The following is a 27,680-nucleotide window of genomic DNA, read 5'->3' as shown; positions in this document are numbered from 1 at the left end:
TACAGCGCAGAAAGCCTATTTATCTTTGAGGGAATCTCACATTCAATACTGAAGGAATTTAATAAGGACCCAGCCCTCCACCCCCCCACCGCAGCTGTCAGGAACGGCCTTGCAATCTCATTTGCATTCAGACCTGGTGCTGGTGGTCCTATTCAGTCAATATTGAAACTCAAAGCATCTACATTAGGATCATCTTTTCTCCCATCAACCCCAGGGGTACTTGGTGGTGGCGGACATGGGGCTTTGTTCACGGGGGTAGACAGTTTTATTAATCAAAGGGAAATTGCAGCAGGGGAAGGTGGGGGCCGGTCGACGTCTTTGTAATGGTGTCAAGAGGGGATTGTCTGTGTAAGGTCAGCGCTGCGTCCGTGGAGCTTTCACTTCAGCCTAGTTCAAAGGAACGTGCCATTCAATTTCTATCTGTCTCATTGTCCACTCAGCCAAAGACACTCGAGGACCCGCTGCAGTCCCCCTCCACCCCAAATGTTCAAGTGTTTCAGTGTGATGCAGTTTTCTGTGTGTCCTGCAGATCTAGTATTGCTCCTGCTGCATCTTTGGCTGAGGTGAAACTTGCCTTACTGTAAGCACGAACACAGTCTTTCATAACCTGGAAAGATGCTCATGTGCATCCAGGCCTGAAGTTTCAATCTGACACTGCCATAGATAAGGCCACTGTTACTCCAGTTATTACAGGATATAAAGTCCAAATCATGATGTGTTGTTTTTTGTTGACAGGGTGAAAGCACAATACTGGACATGGACCTGATGACGGAGGAGAAGCCGGCTAAAAGTAGTGCCTCTTGTAAAGTTGGCAAGCCTGGAAGAAAGCGCAAGCAGTTTCCAGTGAGTGCTGATCTGACATGTCAGACACTACAACTACATCCATCCATTAATCCATGCATACTTGTTTTACAGTGATAATTTTTCCAATATATTGCGTAAAAATAGCTCAGAGTCAAAATGAGATATCAGCTAGTTGCATATTTTATTCATTCATTTAGTTTGTTCAGTAGTGCTTTTTGTGAAATAATATCAAAGTTGTTATCAGAAGAGTGCGTCACTGCCCTCTAAGGAACTTCCAACCCCTTCCAACTTTCTTTAGGGGGGTCTGAGTGAGAGTTTTAGTGTCCCATGCTGGCTGGGGTATGCTCCATAAAAAAAATAGTTCACACATTTCATTCATGTCAAATAAAAGGCGAAAAAAATCCAGTCACATCAGAGGGCAGCTGTTCCAAATGTCCACACTCGTTCACACTTGTGGGGTGAAAACCCTGCGGTCATGGAGAACAGGCGAGACGCGATTAATCTTTTAAATATGGGGATAAATGCACACATTTTCAGACAGCCCTTTCTGGGAGGCATTTCTTGTGTGGGGGATGTCTCAGATGCTGTTTGACCATCTGATAAGCTGTGGTTTGAGCGCAACTGGGCTCTTACTATCCTTCAAATGAAAAGCTTCTCCAATTGTTGAGCTGCGTTATAACAAGACAGCAGTCACTCAGTTCTACTTTAGTTGTGAGGTCATGATCCCAACCGCACACAAAAAAGTTATAGTCCTCTCGATTCTTGTACGCTTTCATTTGGCTAGCTGTGAGGTCTGGAGGATGAGGTAATTTGTAATAATGATCCTGCGGCATCGGGCAAAACAGTGAAGTACTGGGGAAAAAATAGCTTTTCTTTATTTTGTATGGATCACATCCAATATGAGTTTAAATTTCCTAACAATACCTCCTGCGTTCAGGTTCATTCAGCCCTCTTATGTAGTCACTTTCAACTTTTTCCAAATCGTGCAGTATATGGATTTGTCAATTCCTGCCCTACATCTGAATTTCTTGCGTTGCAATAGGTATATGATTGCAAACAGGCGATTGCAGGGGCTGTGTTTGTAACTTCTGTAAAATGACAATTGGACATTCATGCCCACTTCATGCAGTGATAGGCCAGGTGTGTGGAGGTGAGTCAGTAAGGAGGCTCTGTCAAGCTCTCTTCTTTCATTCCTCTTCATAACGAGTGTAATACCATGAATGCCTTTGAGGGGAGGCTGCCCACAAGTGTACAAAATGAACTCGATTGGATCGATGATTGTGTCTCCCCCTCTTTATAAAAGCAGACTTTTCACCAGCACCATCAAGTGCTTTTGTGTATAGCACTTCTGTTAACAAGTCTGTTTGTTAGTTTGTTTGAAGCATACCCTGGTCTCAAGTGTCACATGATGGTATAAATGCTAATTCAGAGGCTTTAAATAGTATGAGAGAAACAAAAAAATTATTGAATGTCAGCACAAGATAACATCCATAAACAACCTCTGTGTAAAAATTAAGGTGCTGTTTTAGCCTTCAGAAACACCACATGTACTAATTTGTACTCATGCATAAACATCACACAGCCTCCACTGTGTTTCACTTCACCATTTGTAATCTGTTTGTGAAGTCTTTTGCAGTTTAAAGCCCTGTATTAATAATGACTCTTGGGCCAACATGTATCTGAGTTGTTTTTTTCCCTGAGATGTTATCATTTGCATAAACCTGGTAATTAATTCTTACAGTGTGATTCAACAAAACTAAAAACGGGATATTTACAGGTAATGTATGTACAGAGGGATATGCCAGGTTGAGTCAGTGACTACGTTTCTATGCACACTAATATTCCACTATTATTCAAAATATGACAGTATTATGAATTTGATAGAAGTCATGTAGACAGCATACTCATTCCAAATGTAGCGTTTTCCAGTTAAGACTTGTGGGATATGCTGGTATTATTCAAGTTTTTGGAGCATTTTTTTGGACATGTGTACAGCGCGTTGGGAATATTTATCTCAATTAGGGTTTTCACCACAGTTTGGGACACACAAGCCTCTTGCCTGTTCATGGTTGGCTCTGTGCATTGTCATTGATGCACTGTACACAGACCTACTCGCAAACAGTTTGCAGGACTGAAGTATAGATGCATGCCTAAAAGAAAAGCCCACATGCCTGGTTGGAAGTAGAAACACACCACACCAATATCATTATGATATCTTGGATATCAACAGGTTTTTGTGCAAATATTGTAACACGGACCTTTTCAAGAAGGTGGTTGAAGGGGGATGTTCCTGGCAACTAATTTCCCTGTCGACTAAACAAAAATTTTAATTAAGACTAGTCGACTAGCCCAAAAAAGTTCTCAACATGCTGTACTCAGGCTCAACATATTCCATTAACTTCCTGAAGCCTTTACCTTCAACAGAGTTAAGTGGAAGCATATCTTGCGAGGTCATTGTCATGATGAGGTGCGTTATCTTTTCAGACCAGGCAGGATCACAGCGTATCTGGGTGGTCTGTGTGTGGCTAGCACTGCTAGCAGCAGCAGCTGCGTTCCGTGCAGGTTAAAATCCAAATGCTTGAGATAAATGTGACTGCATGTTGCTCCAATCGAGTGATTATATGCCAGTTTTTTCTGACACAGCCTACATGCTACTTTGTTTTCATTTTCTAGATCAAAGTACTGCCAAATCTGTGCTGGTTTTGTGAGAGGACATCTCTCTAATTTCCCACCGTGCTGTTTTAAAACTCCATTCTACTCAAGCATTATTGGGGGAGGGGGGCTGCTCTCTGATGGCTCTGTAGCACCCACTAGTGGCAAGCGACTGCATGACAGTTAAGCATCCTTATACATGAATAAAACACTAATTGGTTTAACCGACTAATATTTCTTTTGCTGCCTAGCAAGGGGGCGGACGTTTAATCGTTTAAACGACTAATCGCACACATCCCTAGTAGGAATTAAAGAGGGAGAATGTGTTCGCACAGTTGAAACTTAGGTAGTAGGAAACCTTGAAAATATTTTAATGTACGGAAGCAAAATGGCACAAGAGCTCTAGCCGTTCCATTTTTCTATATTTTGACGTAATAAACAACATGTTAGGGCATCGACCTGTCAAACAGCTGAGAGTGGCATCAGCATGTAAACAGCAATATTAATTTTCATTAGCAATGTAAAAGGCTTAGTAGGAATATTGTCTTTTCAGAATAAGGGCAAAAACTTAATATTTTGTGCATGTAAACATAGTAATTGTGTATTTAAAGCAGCTGAGTATTACTACCACTAGTAAATAAAGACAAGCCTAATACTCAACATCAGGGCGTCCTAGCGAGTGTTTTCACAGCTGTGGGGGACTGACCACATGTGCCAGACGCTCCAGCCACATAGGTGTTTCATTGTTGTTATTCTTCTCTGAATGAGTCAAAATGTATTTGCACACGTAATATGCTAGGCCATGTTTTCAGTTTGAATCCTGAGGATTCTCTTGACATGACAGAGTTTTAAATTGAAGTTGGTGAATAGCTGTCAAAGCATTGTGCCTTTTCTCATAAAGTATCTGAACATCAAGGACAAGGTCAAATTAAGGTCCTCATAGAAAACATTAAATGAGTGCTTGAAAAATGCGAACAACAGCATTTGTGCATTCACCTCTCATCACTGGCTTTTCTATAATTTATTTTATATGCTAACTGACCTGCTTTTATCTTTCATGGTTAAAGACTGTAAGATTTAGTGTCTTTAGTCAGTCTGAAGGAGGCTAATGAATGGTCAGCTGGTTACATATTAAAGCACTGAATCTGCACTAAATTCATAAAGTAATATTTACACCAAATTTCCTCCCATGGGATCAATAAAGCATTGCCTTAAAGCCTGTGGGAGTGAAACTTAATGTTTAATTTAAGACTGGCTGCATGCATCAAGGCCAAGTTGTTTCATCAGGGAGACTGATTGAGAACTTACTGATCAATAAATAAATATATGTAGATAAAATATATTTGAAGGCAGTGGTATGAATGAAGAAGTTTGTTTTTAGATGCATCTGTTCCTCCCCTGGCATTGATTAAACCTCTAAAAAGGCATCTCTGTTCATTAAAACTACAGTTTAAACTACTAGGTTTTACAAGAAAAAAATGCTTCATGCCTTAAAATGTCTCATATGTAACTCTGCACCTTTGCTTTTTTTAATATGCGCAGATCTAGGAATATGCAAGCTAGACTTTATCTTTCCCCACAACTCAGCCATTGGCTTGGAGCTAGAGCGTACCTGACCATCATAGATTCTGCTCATCGCTCTCTACAACATTAGAATCATAACGATAAGAGAAATCACGAGCCTTCAGCTTGACTACGTTATCAAATAGCTAAAAATATGTAGCTTATGTTAGATAAACCTTGTTGCCGATCGCCAGCTCTGACAAGTTTAAGGGAAAGTGAAACTTAGATTGCACATTACTGATATGTAGTTGCATCTGGCTGCTCCTGATACCCCTCGTTTCACAAGTTGACAGGATTGGTTCTTTCAGTTTGTGATGTATGAAACTCAGCTGTGGCGACGACTGCTTATTTTACTCATGGTATGTCATATAAAAAAACACCATAGGCACATGTTACCAAGGTTATAAATTGGATTTTAACTGAAGGGGATCTTTAATATGATGTCATTTTTGGCATTTGTTGTATTTTTTTTTTAAAATCATTTCAGCTTTAATTAAAGTATAACCAAATACTTTTAGCAAAATTCATACGATAAGAATATACATTTCATCATATACTATAGCAACCTGCAAGCAGTCTTACAAATACAGGGCACAACAATAAGGTTTGCCTAATTGCCTGGGGCTAATAAATCTAGCTACTCATTTGCCCAATCAAGGAGGGAGCTGATGATCTAGGTAGCTAAGGAGTGAGCCATCTCGCTTCTTTCTTATCTGAGTTGAGAATTGCACATGCGCAGTACCGATCAGGCACTTAGGAGAATATGGCAGTGAATAAAGATGAAGTTTATGACTTGAAAAGTAAGCAAGCATTTGATTATCCTGTAGACAGAGTTGGGTGGTTTTTAGAGGGTGAGGGCAAAACTCCAACTATGCATTGCACAATTTGACGAAGGTTTGAGAGCAAGGCGATTAAATGGGGTTGGGGTTCATGACATGTAACTTTAGGCTTAATTGTTATGTGACAACTGCTTATGAATAAAACAATTTGTATATAGGCAGGTAAAAATTGACTTCCGGCCAACTTTGAACCCTGAAATACACATTTAAATTTGCTCTTTCTGGTCTCGCTTTTCTAGTCGCTAACTTTGTCTACCTGCTGTTTAGAGCTAAGCAGGTAGGGTACAGTGGGTTTATCGGAGCTTGACTGCAAAATACAGGATACAGGCTGTGACCAATACAGGCTGGAAATGACACAGATAAGAGCGAAAAGGTTGTCACTGAAATACACTTAAGTGGTTTGTGGCGCTGAGGAGACCTGCGGGATGATAATTATCTGATAGTTTGTCAATACAAGTGATGCCTTTCACATTATACACTATCATTTAATCCACTGTTAATATGAAGACATGGATTAGTGCAGCTTTAACAGCTTGTTTAACATCTGTAGTAAACATAAGTGTAGGTTGCAATGCAGCAGCAGTAAATTGGATTAGGTAGCCAGTGTTTTATTTTGACCTCTGTCTGCCTGTCTGAGCTGTGTGATTTACTGAGTGTGACCTTTGACCTCTGGCAGGGGCCTCATGTAGTTCACTGAGTCACTAATCTGTTGCGTAATTCTTTCAGCGACAGTTGTGTGTACTGTTTTTGTGTGTGTCTGTGTGTGTGTGCGATTGTGAGCATATTGCCTGAGTTTGTGCGCGTGTTACTTTTTGTTTGTGTCTGTTGGCCTAAACTCTCTCTCTCACACACCACGCATGCCTCTTTTTCCAGTTATGAATTGAGTGAGAATATTAATAATGCCTGAGCTGTGGATGTGTTGTTTTCATTCATCGTGTCAAACAGATTTACTGGAGCGCCGCTGTTTGAATGAGTGCAACTGTTCAACATTTACAGTTAATTTGTTCTCAGTTACTACAGTGATGAAGTCATTTAGAGTTTTGCGGCCTGCAGAGAATGCTTGAAAGACCAACTTTGGCTTGATGTAGCTTTGTTTTACAATACAGTACGGCTTTCACTGAAGTTTATTTTGCATTTCTGTTCTGCATAATTTGCACTGCATTCATTACACAGACATTTTATATGTCTCTGGGTCACACTTAGGTAGTTCCACTTTTTTTCTTATTCAATCTGCAAGAATGAGATTACATTTGACCCTTAAACTTCAAGCACAGGATCTTGTGTTTGTTAAATATTGTCTGCTTAAAGACAGATGCCTCCTGAGGCGCTGCTGTCGCCTGCCTTAAATGCAAACTGCTGTACCTACATCTACAGGAGGAGATGAAAGCGTCAGTGCTGCTCTCATCAGTGTTGACAGTCTGATCTCACAAGACATGCTCCACTTTCTGCTCCCAGTAACCCAGTAATGAGATTGTCTGAGAAAGTATGCTTTTTATGACTATTTTTAGGCAGGAGCACAGACACTATCACATTTCTTCAAACTTGTGTAGTTGAAACAAATCTTTTCAAGGTCTTCCAAGACAGTCTGTGCTTTTTTAAGAAGCAAATGTCTTCCACTGCAACTCAAACCACAGTTTTAGATAGGTCCACTCTCTTTGAATGCACTCCACTGCATAGAATGAAATAGTTTAACTGGGCGTTCCAAACTGGACGGAGTGAAAAACTTCTTTGTTGTCAAACAGCCAACATTCTTGACATATTTCCCTGCTGCTGTAATCGCGAATGCACAACTACAGGACGCGCAGCAGTGTACCTGATGAACTTGAATGTAATCCCTTCCTCACTTGCGAGTTAATAGCTGTACAACAGATTTACTGGCACAGCTTTGAAGTTTACAACTCCAGTTTAACAGAGCTGAATGGGAAATGCCATAATTTACTGGCTAATAAGTGTAGAAGTTGAGCGTGTTTGATTCTGCCCAGATAGAGCTGAGTGGGCTCAGGGGATGAAATTAAGCTTATCTAATATGAACTGGATGAATGCTTTATTTCACATTTTCTGTCAAACAGCCCATTTAGCCAACAGAGGCTGAAGAGTGCTTATCCTCAGTCTGATAGTGCCAGCTGTTTTATTGTTACTCGCTGTGATGACCTTTTCTCAAGCATGCTGGATGATTTGTAATATTTCCTGAAAAGTTTCATTTATTGCACAGCCAGCTACAATATATTCAGTGATATGCTATAACTGCTGACAGGCCTGACGCTGTTGTGCACCTTCAGATCATCAAACTGTAACATACTGCTACAGCAATAACAAACTCTGAAGCTGATAGATTGCCAGGATGTTAACATTTCAACCTCCACTTCCCCTGCCTGCAGGTCGAGAGCTGTGGCTCTCTCAAAGGCAGCGTGGGCAACAGCTACACTGGGCTGAGTAGGCCGTCCATGGCACAGGTCCACAATGGAGACATGGGCGGGCACAGAGACAGGACATCCGATACCTGCTTCCCCAAACAGGAGAAGAGGGAAGTGGAGAACGGGTTCCCCAGAGACCCTTCCTCTTGCCGGGCAGAGGACAGCTCCCAGGGTCAGAGTCTGAGTCCGTCCCCGGAGAACGGATTCCTGCCCAGCCGGGAAGACCAGAACGCGGAGAAAGACAAGGACGACAGCCTGACACCACCGCGAAAGAAAAGAGGGAGGCGGAAACTGGAGCGCCCAACGAAATGTGAGTTTTTTGGCTTCGGCTTGTTTGAGCTCAGCTATCTTTTGATCTATCAGTCTCTGTGGATCCAGCAGGAAAAGTCGTGTGCTTGTGACGAGTACAAGATGTTGAGTAATGAACTGTAAATGGATGTCAGAGTGTGTGGGTCTGTGCAGCTCAAACACAGTGAGCATGGCACCGTCACTGCCAGGATTAGTAACACTGAAGCTAAGAGTGTTGCATTCATGCCGCTGCAAGGAACGAAAGGCACTAGGAAATATTAGGGCTGTAAATCAGTTATAACACTACAGCATTATTATACTGTAGATATCCATCTTATACATATTATATTGAATGTTGCATGCAATATTTCACTTCTGTTGAATGTCTCAGTGTGGCTTACCAAATGCTTTCAGTATGCACAACCAGTTGACATTTGAATGTGCAGCGTGCATCATGTGACCAAATTAGATTTATGAAGGACAAACAGGCAACTGTTAGGGCTGCAACTATCGACTACTCTCACTGTCACTTAGTCAGTTATTTTCTTGATTAGTCAGTTAGTTATTTGGTCAATAAAATGTCAAAAAATGGTGAAAGATATCAAGCAGTGTTTCCCAAAGTCCAAGAGACTTCTTCAGGTGTCTTGTTTTGTCCACAACCCAAAGATACATTACTTTTTCTAATGAAAAAAAAAAAAAAAAAAAAAAAGTTTTTCCTAAAAAAAATTCAAACGTAAAATATTTATGAAATAAAAATTAATTAAATTTTTTTGTGAATAACTATCTTAAATGCCAACCTTACACATTTTCTTCTAGTAATAATTAATTTTAAATTGAGTTTTGTTCCTGTAGAACTGACTGTGCACCAGTCACAGTGCAGCAGTGGATAACCCCAGCATATAAAGATGATATAAATCAGGGGGGCATTGTTGGGAGAGTGATGCTGACAGGTAGTTTTTAGTCCAAGATGGAGATTAACAATATCACTTAGCCACCCCTCCACTCGCTGCTTGTTAGTCCTATCTCTCTCTCAGCCACGTGTCTCTCTCGCTCCTCTCTCGGCTGCAGAGACACCGGCTATGACCTTGATGAGGAGTGCAGTAAATAAAGCCATGGGAGGAGCGACTCGTCTCCTGGCAACGAGCCTCTGTTGGGAGCTGGCAGGTCTCTGTTGTGGCCGCCTCCCCGTCGGGGGCCCTGCCAGGTGGATGGCGTCGTGCCCAGAACTCTTTACAAACTGAGTCTGCACTCTGTATTCACCTGATCTGTGCATCTAGGATCTGTTACTTCACTTTGAAGCAGAGATCTGGGATAACCCTGTTAGATTTTTGGTGTAAAAGGCTAAAACTGGTTTTACAAACCAGGTCTGCACCTCTGCTCTCTAATTTGCTGCTCAGCTTTAGTATGAGCCAGTGGTGAACACAGAGGGCATGACAAAACTCAGAATTTCACACTTTGATGATTTGTGACAAATGTTTGCTTTGTAACTACCATCAGGGCTCTCTAACAACAAGCTAAACAGTTAAAAGCGTCAACACTCATGTTGTACTGTGCTTTGTTTAAGTGAGGATGTAGAATTAACAAGACGAGGCAGTAACTACATAATGTTTTTAGGGGACTGATCATAAAAAGCTGATAAAGGGATAGTCCATCAATTTAACACACGAGGATCATTGCAGTATTAGCCAGCCTGTGAAGACATTTCTAAAGGCTTTGGTTTTATCAAGTCAGAGAAAATAACCCATATGACGTCATCAAGGTTTACCAAGCATGAGACGGTCTGATGCTAAGATGTAATTGAGTTGTAGGAATAAGAATTTTTTTTAAGTCAGTAAAATTTTGCCCTATTTTTCTTCAATTATGACCATATTTTTTTTAACAACGTTTTTTTGGTTGGTTTTTTTGAGTCCCCTAACTTTTGAAACTGCAACATAAAATCTTTGGTAAAATACACTTAAATAGTATTAGGGACTGGAATGTAGTGTTGCCACGATACCAAAATCTTTGTTTCGGTACCAATACCAATATGAATTTCAATACTTTTCGATACTCTTCGGTATTTTTCCTAAGGAAAAGTCCTTTTGGATACAAACCTTTAGAACAATCAATAGTAGGGGTGTCATGGTACCAAAAAAATCATGGTTCGGTAAGTACCTCGGTACGGACGTCACGGTTTGGTAACTCAAATGTTCCACCAAGTTTGTGTTGTCTCGTATTGTCTCCCTTTGCGAGGCAGACTTTCTCTTGTCTTTTTTCATCGTATTGTCTCCCTTTGCGAGGCAGACTTTCTCTTGTCTTTTTTCACATTCGCCAGCTGCAAATGTTGATACAGGTGTTGTCTTACACACCACTTGCGCAATCTGTGCCCCAATAGAAACAAGAAAGGCGTTTGTGTGCATAATTGAGTAAAATAAATTAACTAAATTAATGAATTGAATTAGTTTCAAAGTACCGGTATTTTCCGAATGCAGTATAGTACCGTTTGGAATACTCTAGTACCGCGGTACTATTTTAGTACCGGTATACCGTGCAACACTACTGGAATGTTAATATATATAGAAATTGCATTGGGTTTTTTTAATCACAAAGGAGCTTCAACATGATTATAAAACTTATTTCACCACTCTCAATAAGCTTTGTGTAGTGGAAACATGTCGGGAACTACATATGTGTCAGCCTGGTATATACAACTAAAACCAACTCGCTACATAGTTAGCTCAACTGGCCTCTAGCTAAAGCCCGATTTATGCTAGGACGCTAGACACTTTTGATAAGTGTTGCTCGATAGAATTTTAAGAGCCGCGCAGTGTTTTCAATCTATGCTTTAGCAAAGATGTCAGCCATCTCCATGGTAACAAGACGCTATCCTCCAGCCAGCCTATATAGTTAAATTATATCATCCCAATCGGTATATATATCCTTCTGACAGCTGTTTTGTTTTGTATCTATATTTGTGCTACTTTGACTCATTTCTCTTTTTGATAATGGATGAATTCGACGAAATCATTAAGTTCGTAGAAGAGGAAGAGATTTTAAACTTACTCCTACTGGGAAGTCAAAGGTAGCATGAGAAAAAGAGGTGGTCAGTGCTCGCCCTTGACTAAACAAGGGGACAAGATGGTGAATATGTTTTGGTTTGACAAATGCCGGTAATGAAGGAGGAGATGCATTTTTGGTGTTTTCAGATGTCTGCCAACCATTTTGATAATCTGGTCAACCAGATTCAGCCCTATGATGCTCATGCCAGGACACACAAAACTGCAGTACATGTGTCAGGAGAAGCTTGCCATGACGCAATGTCACTACCCAATCATCACGTGACAAAATATGATGCTGTCCACAATATAACAACATTTTTCAGGCGCATGCCATGAAAGTAAAGTGTTAAAGTTTCTGTCAAACATTGGTCATATCCGCTACTCATTTTCTGACACAAAAATTGTTGAGCGAGCTACCATAAATCAGGCTTAAGACTCCCACATCAGCCTCGGGGTACTGTTTAGCGTCTTGTGAGATGCAGTGGGCTTTCCACCAACTCCAACATAAACCCATTTGCGTCATTATTAGATGCTCAGAGCAATGACGTAGTTTAAAAAGTGTGACAGTCTGCTCAGTGTTGGCAGGCCTAATAAACACCAGATTTTGTTCCAGACGAGCAGTGTTCAAGACCAACAAACAACAACATAGGTTATGGTGTTTTTTTTTAGCAACACACCGCTGCCTTTCTGGCTGTGTTTGTGCCACTCCTAACTGCCGACTCTGTCTTACTGCTGCATCTGTGCCACTCAAAGTCTATCTTTTCCTAACCATCAGCAAAAAGATGTGTTGCCCTCAACCCTTGTCAACCCATTCTTACTACCAACCTCTAATGCCTCAAGATACTGCACAACGCAAAAGGCTGCCCCCTGAGTCATTTCAGTAACATTCAGGGCTTCTGCCCAAGCTGCAAAATATGATGAGCAGGGATAAGGTCACATTGCCAGCATATAAACCAACTCGAGCTCATCCGACTAGCAGAAGAAAAAAAAAAAGCAAGAAAAAAAAAACAACCCTTCTAACACTCACAGATACTATCACACACATCACTATCACAAGGAGATGAATGACTGACAGGCTGATCACACGCTTACTGACACTCTAGAAACTGCAGTAACAGCACCTACAATAAACAGTCCTTTTATCCTTGTTTCTCTAACAGAACTGACCTGACATCTACCATCTAACATCTAGCTAACATCTCTATGCAGAGTTAAACATTAACATGACACCCAGTTAATAACAATATTCTCTTTTAAATTGTCTGAACTTTTGTGAACACGTAGAAAGTGTTCTTTAGATTTTCAACAGAAGCAACAAACAGCAGACTGCTTTGATCAACAGAAAGAGGAACTGAGCCGTCAGCGTGAGCAGTTTTAGCCACAAAACCAAAGAAGAGACTAGAGTAGAGGTCTGCGTGAGGTCTGCAGCTCCCTCAAGACCTGTAGCAGATGTTAGTGACATGTTTTCTCTTTCAAGGCTGTGAGCATCGGCAGTCATGTTGCAATGTGTGAACATAGTGCCGGATGGATTGTTCGTTGTTTGCAAGCCGAACACACACGAATTTGGCATCAGTTTGGGAGTAGTGTTTGATGCCTATGAGACATTGAAACAACATTTATAGGATTTCTTTCAATCAGGACAACAGTAAAAGATACACTGACTGTGAGGCAGAAAGTATGAAGTGGGCATGTGCAGTCTTTAAAACAAACTTTTACATCATCAACAAGTAATGTCAAGAATTTAACCGATGAGAGCAAGAATCATTACACACTGTTGCACCTGCATGATGTCTTGATTTACCTTAACTGCACTTTATAGCAACAATATGAACATGCCGGGAGATACTAATCCATTACTAAACAACTATGAATGGAGGGAGGGTTGGTATATTCATCTAAGAGAGGCAAGTCCTTGGTGGGGGGCAGTGTGGTGGATCGATAGTCCCCTAAACAGGGTTTCTGTTATCCATCTGGAGGGCACAGGAAGGATTTGAGCTCCGGCTGGAGTGGAACTGAGCTCTAGCAATACGAGAGCTGGAACCCGCTCAAACTGGCAAGGTATACTCTCTGTGGGCAACATTAGCCAGCTCCCCTCACAAACCCAATGACCTTGGCAGTCCGCACTGCCTCACCGATTTGTTATATAGTCACTTATTCCCGATGAGGACGGGGAGACCAGGAGAGAGAAGAGAGGGATGGAAAAAAAAAGAGCAAGGGGGGGGGGGGGGGGGGACAGGGGGCTCAGCTACACATGGAACCAACTTGAAGAGGCTGCTAAGAGAGCGGACTATTGTTTGGACAGGTCTGTAGGGTACTTCACTGACAGGCCGGTGTTGGCTGTGCAGAAAACATGCCATCAAAAGTTGTCCTTAACCTCTCAGGGCTCAAGTGTTATGATAGTGTTTGGGCTTCAACTCAGCAGATAGTCATGTTTACTCAGGCTGTGCCACCATGCTAATTTAAGGCACAGCTGCTTGAATGATGTGTATATACTCCACTGGTGTCACATCACCAAGCCCGGGCACTTTTAGAAACACTTGCTTACATTGAAATTAAACATTGTGAAAGTAATACCAGAGGTGTCGGTATGAGCTTCTGTGATGAAGCTGATTTTGGCTTCCTTATCTATTTTTCTGCTGCTGCCGCGGCTGAAAAACTTTTCATGAATCATGAATCTTAGTGTTTCAGTTGGGTGGTATCCATGCTCCCTGGCTCACCCCTCACTGCTCTGCTAAACACAGGAAAACAATGCTGTTACAGAATGAATAACATGCTCTTGTTGTTATGGACCTCCACATCTTAAATCATGGCCAAGTTAATGGGAAATCCCAACTGGAGCTTTTATTGTGTTCAACACATTTTTATTAGACTGCGGTTTCAGTGCATGTTTCACCAAATATTTTCTGTGCTATTTCTGACAATCTTTACCCCGCTGCACCTCTCGCTTCTGGTTTTTGCAACTTCCTCTGTCTATATGGGCATTTTCTTTCCTGTGGAAAATATTTGTCTTTCAAAGAGAGTGTTGATAGTTTTCAGGAGTTCTGAATCCTTACAATACATCAGTGTTGGAAGAAGTATTTAGATCCTTTACTTAAAGCTGAGGTTGGTGAGCTATATAAAATAACTTTTTGTCACATTTGCTAAAACTGTCTCTAATGGCATTTGCAAAAATTCACTGCACATGAACCAAAACAACCAAACCAAAGCTTATGGAAAGTTGTTAATGCATGTTTTTAGTACAGTAACGTAAAAACTACTGGAATATCATTATTATTAAGACATGTATGGAGCTCTTCAGCACTGTAACAGGTCACAGTGAAGATAATTCTAACTACTAAAAGTACAGAAGTCGCAGAAAAATGGCAGAACCAATGTAAAATACAAGTATTTGGCAAAAAATGGACATGATTTCCATCAACAGATGGAGTTTGCCCGGTTCTCCTGGATGTATTACTACTCATCCATGTTGGAATTTCTTTTTAAATCTCATAAAACTACAGTTTGTAACCTTCATGAAAATAAAGTTTTGTCATATGTATTGAAACTGTCACTATGTCCTCAAAGAAAAACATGAGACAATAGTCTGTAACAAAAAAAAAAAAAAAAAAAAATCATGGTCCTCATCCCCCTACTGCCTCTAATTGCATTTGCCAGAATCTACTGCTGTGCACCAAAAACAACCAACCAGAGCCAAGGAGTCTCTTACATCATTGTCAATCATGTCAATCACAGCTCGTGAACTGTGGTTAAACTGTCAAACTAGGCAGCGCTGATCAAACATTAATCAAGATTCTGTTACTGTATTGCCTGTTTCTCGCCTCGAATGTTATCATTGACATATTTTAGTGTACTGTTTGGCTGTAAATTGAGAAAGCTGATGACGCGGCCGGCATGTTGAAAACAGTCGAGTCAAAACTGAGCATGACCTAAAGTCTGGAGCAAACTTTCTCAGTTTGCGAGCAGTGATGGACATGACTGACAGCTGTGGTAGAGACTCCTTGGCTCTGCTTGGTTGTTTTCATTCATGTGCGGTACAAGCAATTTGAGAGGTCAGAGGAATATTATGTTTTTCAGTTTATCTGTCTGATGTACTGCTGTGTGGACTACAGGGACAGTTTCAGCAAATATGACAAAGTTATTTTTATAAAAGTCACAGCTTTTAAGTGATCAGAATAAATGATAATAATAATAATACTAAATTTGAATATCTACATTTACACAACTCCCATGCAAACCAAATCTGCTGATGAAGATTATGGAATATGACTGCAAGCTCCAGAATAGCTACTAAATGGACCTTAAAGTGAGATTAGCTTTTCAGCAAATTTGGTATACTCTACCTCCATTTTGTGTTTTAATTAGGAGACAAATACCAGCTCTACATCTATCTATCGTCCCGCTCAACATGACTCAACTATAGCAAGAAGAGATAAGATAAAGCTTTGCACATCCGGAGGGAAATTGCTGTGCAGCAGTTGCAATACAAAGAGGGAAGGCTGAGAAGGCAATAAGAATAAGGTGCAAATAAGCAGCAAATCCAAAATACATTCAATCCCAAAATCAGGTTAACAGTATGAATCATGAAAACGGATAGCGATAGCAGGTTAATGGTAGAGATCGGTTTAGATGGGGCTGCATATAGATAAGTATGTATGGTATCAGATCTGACATATAGGTAGTCTTAGAGTACACAATTAATACAGAAGGTTCATGATTATGACCATAATATTACACTGAATGTCCCATTATTGCACATTAGAGACTCATGTCTTGATCCTGTTGAAACTTCGGAGATTGGCAGGGAGATTATATATGGCCCCAGAGTCACAGTCAAGTGAAGCAGTATGCTGTTGCCTTTACGGCTCCGTGTCAGCAGCGTGGGAGGAGCCATGCTAATAGCAACCAGCTGTGTGTCTCATGAAGAGGGGGATATAAGGTCAGAAGTGTGACTTTTGCCAAAGTAAACCTGGCACGTCTCCACACTCATCATAACCTGGGCAGCCACTCCAAACCCTCTGGGTTGCATCAAACCTTCACATGGCACCTGAGTGCACAAGCTCCTGTGATCAGACAATTTGAAACTCTGAGCACGCTTCAGGAGTTTCCCCGAGCCGGTATCTCACTGCAGTTTTATTAATTTGACTTTAATTTGATCAAACACGTAGTTAATGGGATGATGTGGAGGGGGAGCTTAACAGTTTAGGTTAATAAATGTGTCTTGGTTTATTAATGAAAGTGAGGCCGCTACAGTTTAACACAGATATGAAGATAACCGATTTGGTCAATTTCCACTCTCCTACGAATGATTCAGGCCATCCATTGTGTTGCTGTCTTCTCTCTAGATGTGGAGCACAAGGAGGAGGACGGGCCTGATGCTGTCAAGACCGAGGTAAGATTTCTATTCTGCTCAGTCTTTTTTTCTCTCTCTGGCTGGTGTAACTCTCGAGGTGTCTTTCACACTTGCCAGAGCTGTAGCTTCCTTTTTAGAGGTGAATTACCTTTCCTGTCACAAACTGTGAATCCTCTGCTTGCCAGCATGATAGATGGTCACAGTGCAACTTGAGCAGAAGCAAAAGTGCTTTTCTTGATTTGATTAAGGACAGCTTTTGTAACAGAAATACTAAATGCAACTGGATTCTCCACCTCACTCCATCATACTTGTATGTTAAACACCAATCTAATGTTGTTATAGCAATTTATGTCTTTTCTTTTATGACTTATTTTTGATTGTAGGATAGATTGTATACTTGATGGTGGGTGGTTTAAGTGTTGTTTTGCATGCCTATAGCTGGGCAGGAATTGTTGGACATTTTGGTAAATATTCTCATTTGTGTTTTTGTTGAGTGTTAGATGAGAGGATTATAGGTAAATACAAAGCTACAGCCAGTTAGCTTAGCTTAGCATATAGACTGGAAACAGTGGAAAATGGCTAGCCTCGCTGTGTCCAAAGAGTTGGGTACATAAGTCCCCTTAAAGGATCAGTTTGACATTTTTGGAAATACGCTTTGCTTTCATGCTGCGAGTTACAGGGAAACAACTAGCATGGTTTTGTCAACAATAACAAAATTCACTTACCAGCAAGGGAATCCCTAAAACCACAGGGTTTCACCCAGATGGGCATGGTTTGGCAGGTTGTAGCAGCGCACGCTTCGGCGAGTTCAGTAATCATCTCAGCATGTGCGCTGAGTGCACATTAGTACTTTATGAGATGTTTGTTTACTACATTGATATCAGAGTAAAGACCCCCCATCTGAGTAGATTTTTATTGTTGGACATAATTTAGTCAATTTAAATGTTGATACATTTTAGCCCTATTTATCGTACATATCTTCCACTATAATGTTATGATTGTCAGTTTGATAAACTATCAGCAGTCAGGTAGTTAATTTGAAAACTGCAAGGAAATCTAGTTACAGTTGCAGCCGTGCCAGCAGTACAAGGAGCGAAAATCTAAGTGTATCTTTGTAAATCGACGATCACAGTTTTTTTTTTAAATCATCTCTGTTTGAAGTTACAGTCAAGCATGAGGTCTTCTATAGGTTTCATCTTGAAGTTAAAGCAAAGATTAGGTTAATAAATAACTATTAGGTTTAGGTTGGGTATTAAGTTAACGTTTTACTACCTTATCTAACAAGTAACGAGATGACCCAATGCGAGCCGACAAGAATGCTTTACTAGCTTATCCATCAAGTAACGAGACAACCCAATGCGAGCTGAAGACAACGTTTTACTAGCTTACCTAACAAGTAATGAGATGACCCAATGCGAGCTGACGAGAATGTTTTAATAGCTTATCCAACAAGTAATGCGACGACCCAATGCTAGCTGAAGAGAACGTTTTACTAGCTTATCTAACAAGCAACGAGATGACCCAATGTGAGCTTAGGAGAACACGCATCTGGTACACAACACTGTGTGACACAGAATGTGAGGTGAAACCCTGTGTTTTAGAGTGTCCTCGGACAGCACTAATTCTAAATCTCAATAATGTTGCTGGTTTAATCTGTTAAAAGTAAAAGGAGAGCACAGGAGGATTTGAGCTTTGGCTAAAGTGGAAGTGACAACAATTGTGCGTGACCTGTACACTTCGGTTTTGTTATGAATGAAACACACAAGATATAACATGTTAATTAGTGAGCTTTAGAGCTGCTGGTAGGCTGATTTTGTTACCTTTGGACAGATCAAGGCTGGCTGTTTACCACTGTTTCCTGTCTTTATGCTAATCAGCTGCTGAGTAGTATCAGTCTTCTCACTCTAAGAAATCGAATGAGTGCATTTCTCAAATAAATATTCCTTTAAGCTTCTTTCTTTATATTGTCAAACTTTATTCTCCCACAATGAGCTTGCACCAAAAGTAAACTGTATCTGCACCATTGCTAGACTAGAAGTTTTGCTTAGTTGCCTATCTTCAAGGTCCAGAAAAACAGAGTAGCTCTCTTGCCTTTGGACTTGTGAAAGAAATGGTACCTAATGGTGTATAGATTTGAAGTATCAAATACACTTGGGAGCTTGTCGTATCACTTGGTGCTGGTGACCTTGAGACTGTTGCCAGGTAGTTGTGATCAGACACTGTGGCATCACTTCTAGCTGCCTGACCAATCACAAGCTGATGGCGCCGTACGGCACACCAACATGTGAGTCATCATCTTTTTAGAAATTAGACCACTCCATCGCCTCAACCGCAAATTACTCGCTTGTTAACTAGAGTCTGTCTCACAGGCTCCAGTGACAGATTGGATGCACAGATTTACTACAAATCTGGATGCTTCCCTATGAGAGAAAAAGAAGAACGAAAAACAAGTAGCTAACTTTTTTTTTTATTTTTTTATTTTTTTGTAACACCTCAAACAGGGAGGTCGAGGCAGAAGGGGAGTTGGTTGGGAGATCAGCCTTCGTCAGAGGCCCATGCCCAGAATAACCTTCCAGGCTGGTGACCCTTATTACATTAGCAAGCGGACCAGAGAGGAGTGGCTGGCCAAGTGGAAGATGGAGGTGAGTACCCCAGCTCTGTCCCAGCCACAGCAGATTACAGGGTCAGGCATGGACTAAAGCTGCCAGGGCCAAAGATAGGGCTTGCGGTGCATTCACAGCCAAGTGTATTTGATGGGTCATATGATATCTCATGAAGGTACCATTTATTTCAGTGGATTTCCAGGGCCTTTGGCTCGGTTAGCTCCTGCATTTCCTGACTTTGTTCTTGTCTATTGTATTAGCAAAGAAAAATGCCTTTACATGATTCATGCTTCCTGACTGAAAGTGCTGCTGTATGTTTAGATTTGCATCATTCTTTTTCCCACACTTTCACTAGGACTACTTTGATTGATTGAAATAGTTCCAATTAAACTTTCGACATGATTGTAGAGAAATATTAAAAAAGTTCATTCTCAACCTGGAAACAGCAGTTGGCAAAGCAATACATTTAGTAGCTAGTAGACCTTTTTTAAGACTGTTTACTAAACTACTGTTTCCAAAGCCAAGAACAACTTTTGCATCTCTTCTTTTAACAAGGTTCCTACAGCTTAAGGCAAGTTAGAGACTTCTAAAGACTTCTTAAGATTTTTTTAATGCCATTTGGAATGAAACTTGAGACCAATTGTACAATAACTGAAAAAAAAGAGCCAATATCAGTTACTTAGGGGTAGGGACAGTTTTGCTAAATGTTTATTGTAACATAAAACATGACTATTTTCATTAATACCTGGAATTTCTTGGCAGGTTTTGGGGTAATTTTGTGTTTTTCCCTCTGCGTGTGGGATTCCAATGCCCATTGATTCCCATTATGCCAAGTTTGAGAAACTTTCTGCATAAAATATACCAAGCCTCATATGCATTGCCTTGTACAGTTTTTAGCCATGCTGCGGATTCTTGGTTAAATGGCCAGTTTTCGTTGAATTTGTACTTCTTCTTTACGTCCAGGGAACAGTGACAGCTAGCTAGCTGACCGTGGATCCTCTGAACATCCTGGCCAGAAATAAAATGTTGTGTTGTTGGTTATATTATACTGATCTGGGTGACATTAATGCGATGCATTTGGTAATGTAGTTTTTAAAAAGTAGATTTTGCGAAAAATACCAGTCCATATAATCCTACTTCCTGTGTCTTAGCATTTTTAAGACTTTTGAAAGACTGATATAAGAATTTTAATATCATTTAAGACCTTATTTTTAGATGAATGAATAGAATAGACTTTTTAAGGATCAGTGGGAACACTTTTTGAAACAACATGGACGACAGGTCCTCAAAATGTTTAGAAAAAATAATATTTCAACATTTAGATCATGTGATTCAATTAAAAGCTACTATGTTACTGACCTTGGAGTTTGCTTTGTCAACAAACTGTACTTCTAGTAGTCAATAAAATGTTTTACTGAATTCAGAAGGATCACATTACTTCTCAGCAATTATGGTACCTCATCCAAGCTCTGATTTCCTTTCAAACCATTAATAGAAGCTTCTAATGCAGCATGATGTTCAATGTGTAAATATGTAGTTCCCCACGTTGCTCATTACTTAGTCATGTTGAATACGACTCCTGGTAGTAATGTGATGTAGTGCAACTTCATCTGTTACATAATGAGGAGTCTCCGTAGTATCAACATGGGGTCTTCCATTTCTCCTGCCTCCCCGCCCCCCTCTGCTCTCCTCTGGAGAGGGCTCGGAGAGCAGCCATAAAAATGTCTCCAGGGAGGAAATATTGCCAAATTAGCAGGACATGCCGGGGTCCCACTAGTGAAATGTCGTAAAATACGAGGCAAGTAGGCAGTTCACGTTCACCAAACAGAGATGGATTTTCTTAAACAAGTAGCTCTACAGGGCTGAGATTTAAGGGGATTTGCAAGATGCAAATTCTAAGTATGTCTGTTTTTCCCCTTTTTCCATCCGGTGTAATGCAAGCTTTGATCTAATTTGCACAAAGACTGATTTGTTTTGGCATCAAAGCCCTTTCCTGCCTTCCTTAGGAGTAATATGATGCATAGCCTTTAGTTTTTAGTTCTGCTCTTGACATGGAGCCTTTTGCTGTTGCATGCTTCTGCAGCAGGGAGGACATGGTGGCTGAAAGGGTTACTGCCGTCTTGCACTTTCTCCAGAATTTCTCTTTTTTTTCATGTGCCTTGTGTTACAGTGGACTTCTCCGTCTCTCCCTCTCCGTTTCCCTCCCCCATTCTTCTCCTGACCCCTCCCCCAGCTATGGAAATGAACTCTGTGCTATGGATATGAGGGTGAAGATGAGGTTTGCAGCAAATTTCCAGCCCTGCTTGCAAGACAGCCTCTTGGCTCGCTGCCAACATTTTGCAAGTCCTCTCTAGCCAACCAGAATTCCTGTCGGCAATCACCTGACCCTGAATTCCCAGACAAAGAAATGTTCATGCTTTCTTTTTTTAAGCGATCTCTTCTACCCTGAGAGTGGGGGTGAAAAAAACTCAAGCCCCACACTGGATTATGAGGGTTGCGCGCTGGTGTGTATGGGTATGTGCACTGCATTGTTTGTTTGATAACATGGAGGGATAGTGTGCATGTCTGATTAGCCTGCTTACAGCGAGGGGAATATGCTGACTTCAGGTATTTCCACGAGAGTTGTCGTGGACCATCTGCTCTGCACAGCTTAAAGGGAAACCGTCTCTTTAAAAAAGGAAGAGTGAGCAGGCTTTAGCCGTGTTTGGGAAAAAGTTGCTTGCGTGAAAAAAGTTTTTCCCGTGGGGCGAATATGTGCTGAAACTATTTCCTGTTACATAGCAGTGCCTTGAAATGTCAGAGTAGCATTATTTTTTTTTAGGTCAGATATTCTTACCTTAAGAATGTTGCAGTTTTCTATGAGCCACTGTGATTACACCTTACATAACATTTAACTGGGAAAAAGGTGAAGTTGTTGTGTGGGCCTCAAATCTCTTTCCTTCCTATCATTGTGTACTTTGTTCTGTTTGACTCAGGTCATATATTTACCATAAGGAGAGTTATTTGATTACTTGAAAAGATTTTAAAGGGCTGTGGAGGAAGCTGAGCAGCCTCCTCAGGGAGCTTTTTTAACAACTCCACTTGTGGATTCATGGGGAATTCTGTTTATGTATTCATGGCTGACTCTGTAATATTCCTAATTATCTCTTAAAAGGACGCAATACAATGAGAACCAGATGGCCTATTTGGGTGTGACCCCCCAAGGCCACTCATGAAATACACAGCCTTTGTAGGGATCTGTGCTAAAATCAGGCTAATGAATGCAGTGGCCACATCTCTGCACAACAGAACCTGCCACTTGTGCATTTTAAGACAGTATTTTCACTTTAAAAGCAGACATGTTTTTTTTTCAAGGTTTAGGATCAGAGTCTGCATCTTGAGTTAACTACACCTGTCGTGTCTTAAGGAAGTTTTTATTATTTGTCCGCAGCCCTGCTCAGCAGATAAGCTTAGGTCTTTGCACTGAAGACATATGCCACTGTATAATCCATCAAACAATTACACAAAACAGTCCCTGCTGTGTCTCTCCTGCCTGTTGCACATGAGAGACTACTGCATTCAAAGGTCAAACTCTTTTGTGTTGCTTCAAAGGCTTGCTGTCACGTTGTGTGAGGAAGTAATGCTCAGTGACAGTTTATTTCATCTAACTTTTACCTTTAATCAGAGTTTGCCGAATGCTTATTTGTTTTGATTCGATGGCACTTGAACTGCTTTTACAACATCTTTTTTTCCTCTAATGTCTTTGATTTCTTGGATGCTTGTTGGCTTCGTCCCTGTATTACATGAGTTTTCAGGGCTTCTGCATGATGGTGTTTCATCTCAACAACTGCACTTTTGAGTCTTTGAGACTTCAACATTTTCCTCGTAATGTTAACAGCCTTGTAACAGGCAGTTGTTATCTTATAAATAACTGAAGCTACACAGTAAACGTGACCTTTTTGCTAACAAGTACAGCCCCGATTGGATACTAAAGTATCATCTGCACACCCCAGAGACCAATATCTCTTCTCTTTTTTCTGCCTCCCAGTGCACTCTGTCACCCCTTGAGCCCTCAGGGTATCATGCTGCACAGACGTCTAAGTCAGATTATCCCTTATTGTGCACCCAACATGTCTCTACACTCTGCCAGGCCTGGAGAGCTTCTGCTTTCTCTCTATCCATAACAAAATCCACGATTACGTCAGTACAGTAAATTAGGTTTGGTTTTCCATCGTAATCATATATAACATTTTTCCAAAGGGGAAAAAGTGTAGATGTTTTCACTGTGAGGTTGTTGCAACACATTTGCTCTGCTGTGTTTATACATCTACAGTATGTCTGCTGTCATTTTTGGTATTTGTCTTCAGCACGGCGTGACAGCGGATATAAGTGGTGGTATTTCTGAGCTGTCAGTGACGGGCAGGCGTGCGTAAATGATAAAGACCGCATTGTGTCTCTGCTACCTCCTTTCCTATTTTCCCCTTTAGACTCGGAGGGCCTGTCTTGCTGGTGGAGCTGCACACACACTGTGAGGCCCCCAAAAGGGGGGCATTTACAACTGGGAAGAAATCCAGAGACAAATATCTGGTTCTTATAGCCACTGTACTTTCTCTCCTCCCCCCACTGGCATTTCCAGCGTCACTTTCTCATTGGCTCTCAGGAGAAGGAACCCTGGAGACAGCCTGACCCTAAACACGCCAAAATGAGCGCAGTAACAGTAGCTCAGGCGCTTTATTGCCACTTTCAGATCACCCAGTATACCTGTGATTACTGGTCACCAGAGATGAAGTGGCTTGCTCACAGTTTAATTGACATTTGTTAGTTTTTGCAGTTTACCATCTGGAACCACACATCCAAGCAGGCTGTCGAACACTAACCCCAATGTGCATGTGCTGGAGCCAAGAAGCCTAACACATATGGCCAAGGGCTTTGAACCATCCATCCAGTACTACAGTACAGATATTTATAAACCACAGCAGAGCCTCTTGATTGAAGAGCACATGTTTCTACTCTTCTGCACCGAAACCCCTCCCCATGGCGTCTAAGCACCACCTCCCCTTAAAGGCGCTATTGTTTACGAGTCACACTGGGAGAGAGGATGGAGGATCGGGCTAAACTCTCTCTCAGTCTCTCCCTTTCTTTCCTTTTTTCTCCTCTTCCCACACGCCCAGTCCACCTCTGGACATTTACAGTGTGTGTGTGAGACCTGAGAACCTGAGAAGGACTTGGGGAAAGTAAGCACAGCTGTGCAGCTCTGCTCTCACGTGGAGCCTATAGTATGACTAACACGTGTTTACATATGGGACTGCAGATATATATTCTGTACGTGTGTGCGTTTTGAAGAAAAAGAGTGAGAGGAGGAGAAGAAAGTTAACATGTGTGTGCATGTGAGTCCTACCGTGTGTATGTGTGTGTTTGAGAGAGAGAGAGAGAGAGACGTCAGAATGAGTGCAGCTGTTGGGGATTTAGTGTGAGAGGCTTAAGTCCCGGCTGCGTCTCGTCCTCTCTGATCGACCTAGCGGTTCAGTGTCAGGTACCACAAACCCAGTGAACTTTCCGCTGCAGCTCTGGACACTATAGAGTTACTGTATACCGTGCAGTTGATGAATGGGCCTTACAGTCGGAGATAAAGCCATGTTTACAAAGGCTGTCAGGCTCCCACAATCAAGATTCTGCACTTACACAGCAGAGAGGACGTGCACTACTTGTGGTGCGCAGCTGAATGCCTACAAATGCTATCAGCCTCTATTTATACTCTATTTGGTAGTTTTATTAAGAGTCCTGCGTGGCCATGATTCAGGCAGAATATATGATTATATATATGATAATGTAACATGCATTTCTACATACAGCTGCATTAAAGGAAGAGTTTCCCCTAAAAACAAAAGTACATTTTTTCTTCTCTTACCCGTAGTGCTATTTATCAATCTAGATTGTTTTAGTGTGAGTTGCAGAGTGTTGGAAATATCAGCTGTAGAGATGTCTGCTTTCTCTTGAATATAATGGAACTAGATGGAACTTGTTGTGAGCCGTTTCATGTAGGAACTATTTTCCTTTTACTGAACTACATACATGAAGAGGCCTGTGTCCATGACAGTGCGAGATGTAAACATTAATGTTGTCCTCCTCGGCTGAGTTGTAACGTTAGATGATGCACACTTCCTCCTGTGTGGTGATATGCTTGGCGGGTGTAGGTCGGTAGAAAGAAAATAGTTCCTACATGAAACTGCTCATGACAAGGTCTGTGAATTATCTTGAGTAATCGCATCGTGATTACTAGAAAGAGACATTGCTGTTGAATGTGTTTATGAAAAATCTTTTGGTGCTTTGAGCACCACAAGCAGAGTGCCATCTAGTTCCGTTATATTGGAGAGAAGACAGCCATCTCTACAGCCGCTATTTCCAACACTCGTCAATTCACACTAAAACAGTCTAGACGTAAAATAGCACTATAGGTAAAGAAAAAAAATGATTTTGGGGTGAACTGTCACTTTAATTAATAATAAGTCAGATGTGTGTAATATGGAAAGTGTCGCTCATAGTGACAAACTGACACAGAATTATCACCTGTGTCTGCAGTTGCCCTCAGCTCTATCGCATGTTTTAATGTATTTCAGCTCATTGCTTTGGTTTTGCGGCAAAAGCTGACTGCCTGCTATGTCTTGTTTATTTAACATTGCTTGTCGGGCAAACCTCAATACTTCTGAGTCAAAACATTGTGTCCAAAGCTCTTGACACTGTCAAGCACTCAAAGATTGGACTTGATGGTGGCCAGATTCTGCTTTCTTTCTGTTTTGACTATTTCCTTATATATTTCAAAAAGTGAGGTCTTCAAGTCGACTTCCATCTCACCTGTCTTTACTTCGCAAAGGTTAGCAGTAGTCAGGGAGCAATGGTTAGCTGGGCATTGTGATCAACATTAAGAGTTTTTTGGGGGGTTTTCTGAGGTTGTTTTGGTTTTGAATTTGCCACGTCTGCCTTCTGTTATGGCCCCATTCTTACCATTCCTTTATCAACAACTTTCTGCCAAGTTGTAGCTCTCTCAAGGGTCTTTTATTCTAATTAGCGTGAGCTGATTTTTCCCAAACTGCCCTACTCGTAGAGATATGAGCAGAATTTAGACAGTCCTTTAAATCCATTCTATTTTATTTTACTGTTCACTTCATTTATATGCAAAGTCATTTTACAGCTACTTGTATTAACGCTTGCATTTGAGAAGTTTTTTTCTTAAATTAAAAAATTATTTTTGTGGATTATGTTGAGAGATGTTAAACCCCTAAAACACTGGACGCATTATTTGAAAATCATCTGTCATATCAACTGTCACTGGGCTGTGTTTCAGGCAGAGAAAAAGTCCAAACTGATGTCAGCGATGAACGCGATGAAAGATCATGAGGAGAATGAAATAGAGACCCAGAAAGAGGAGGTCTCAATAATCAAGCACCCATCGCCTTCAAAGCAGCAGCAGCAGCAGCAGCTGCTGCTGCCACCACTGCAGCAGCCTCAGTTGCACACTCAGTCACAGCCTCAGTATCAACAGCAATCACAGCCATCGCTGCCACAACAACAACAACTGCAACAACAACAACAACATCAGCAGCCGCCTCAGCAGCAGCAGCAGCCTACTGACCCCGCATCCCCCACTGTGGCCACCACCCCTGAGCCGGTCGCCATCGAAGGTGGAGACAAGACATCCCCCAAGCTTGCAGACAATGAGCCAGAGTATGAGGTAAGATAATATCGATTCACACTGATTAATGTCCGGCTGCTGACCAACAGGCTTTACAACAGAGGTTTCTATTGGAAAAAGGATTTAGTTAAAGGCCAGGGTTAATCCATGTCGAGTAAGGCAGCCATTCATGTTTTGGAAATTCATTCACTGCAGGTATTTTACAACTGTGTCAGCCTCGTGGAGATGAGCAAGTTTACAAAGATACTAAATATGATGATGCAATTCAGCATAAAAAAACATTGTGTTTTATGGTAGGTATTTGTATTTCCAGCCCAGTCATCTGAAAAAAATGTTGGCATTGTACCTTTCTGCAAACCATGGATAAATTTTTATGCTTCATATATTTAATATCAACGTTTTAAAGTGATGCAGTATTTGAGCTGACTTTATCATCAGGAGCTGGAGGGGATGGTGGATG

General features: G+C 41.1%; 1 protein-coding gene across 5 annotated transcripts in view; it reads left to right on the top strand.

Annotated features, from left to right (window-relative positions):
* Positions 1–27,680, top strand: part of dnmt3ab (DNA (cytosine-5-)-methyltransferase 3 alpha b) — a 55,698-nt gene that overhangs the window by 5,724 nt on the left and 22,294 nt on the right. For 3 of the 5 annotated variants that reach the window (XM_050061354.1, XM_050061353.1, XM_050061355.1), the window contains exons 3-7: positions 736–843; positions 8,237–8,582; positions 16,941–16,987; positions 19,450–19,590; positions 26,873–27,259. In XM_050061354.1, the coding sequence (XP_049917311.1) occupies positions 736–843; positions 8,237–8,582; positions 16,941–16,987; positions 19,450–19,590; positions 26,873–27,259 (1,029 nt within the window). The remainder of the gene's footprint in view (positions 1–735; positions 844–8,236; positions 8,583–16,940; positions 16,988–19,449; positions 19,591–26,872; positions 27,260–27,680) is intronic. The other 2 variants (XM_050061356.1, XM_050061357.1) reach the window with 1 other exon arrangement.

The sequence above is a fragment of the Epinephelus moara genome, chromosome 14, assembly GCF_006386435.1.
Source record: "Epinephelus moara isolate mb chromosome 14, YSFRI_EMoa_1.0, whole genome shotgun sequence".
Lineage (NCBI taxonomy): Eukaryota > Metazoa > Chordata > Actinopteri > Perciformes > Serranidae > Epinephelus > Epinephelus moara.
Note: the sequence above shows the minus strand (reverse complement) of the source record. Positions and strands in the feature narration are given on the sequence as shown.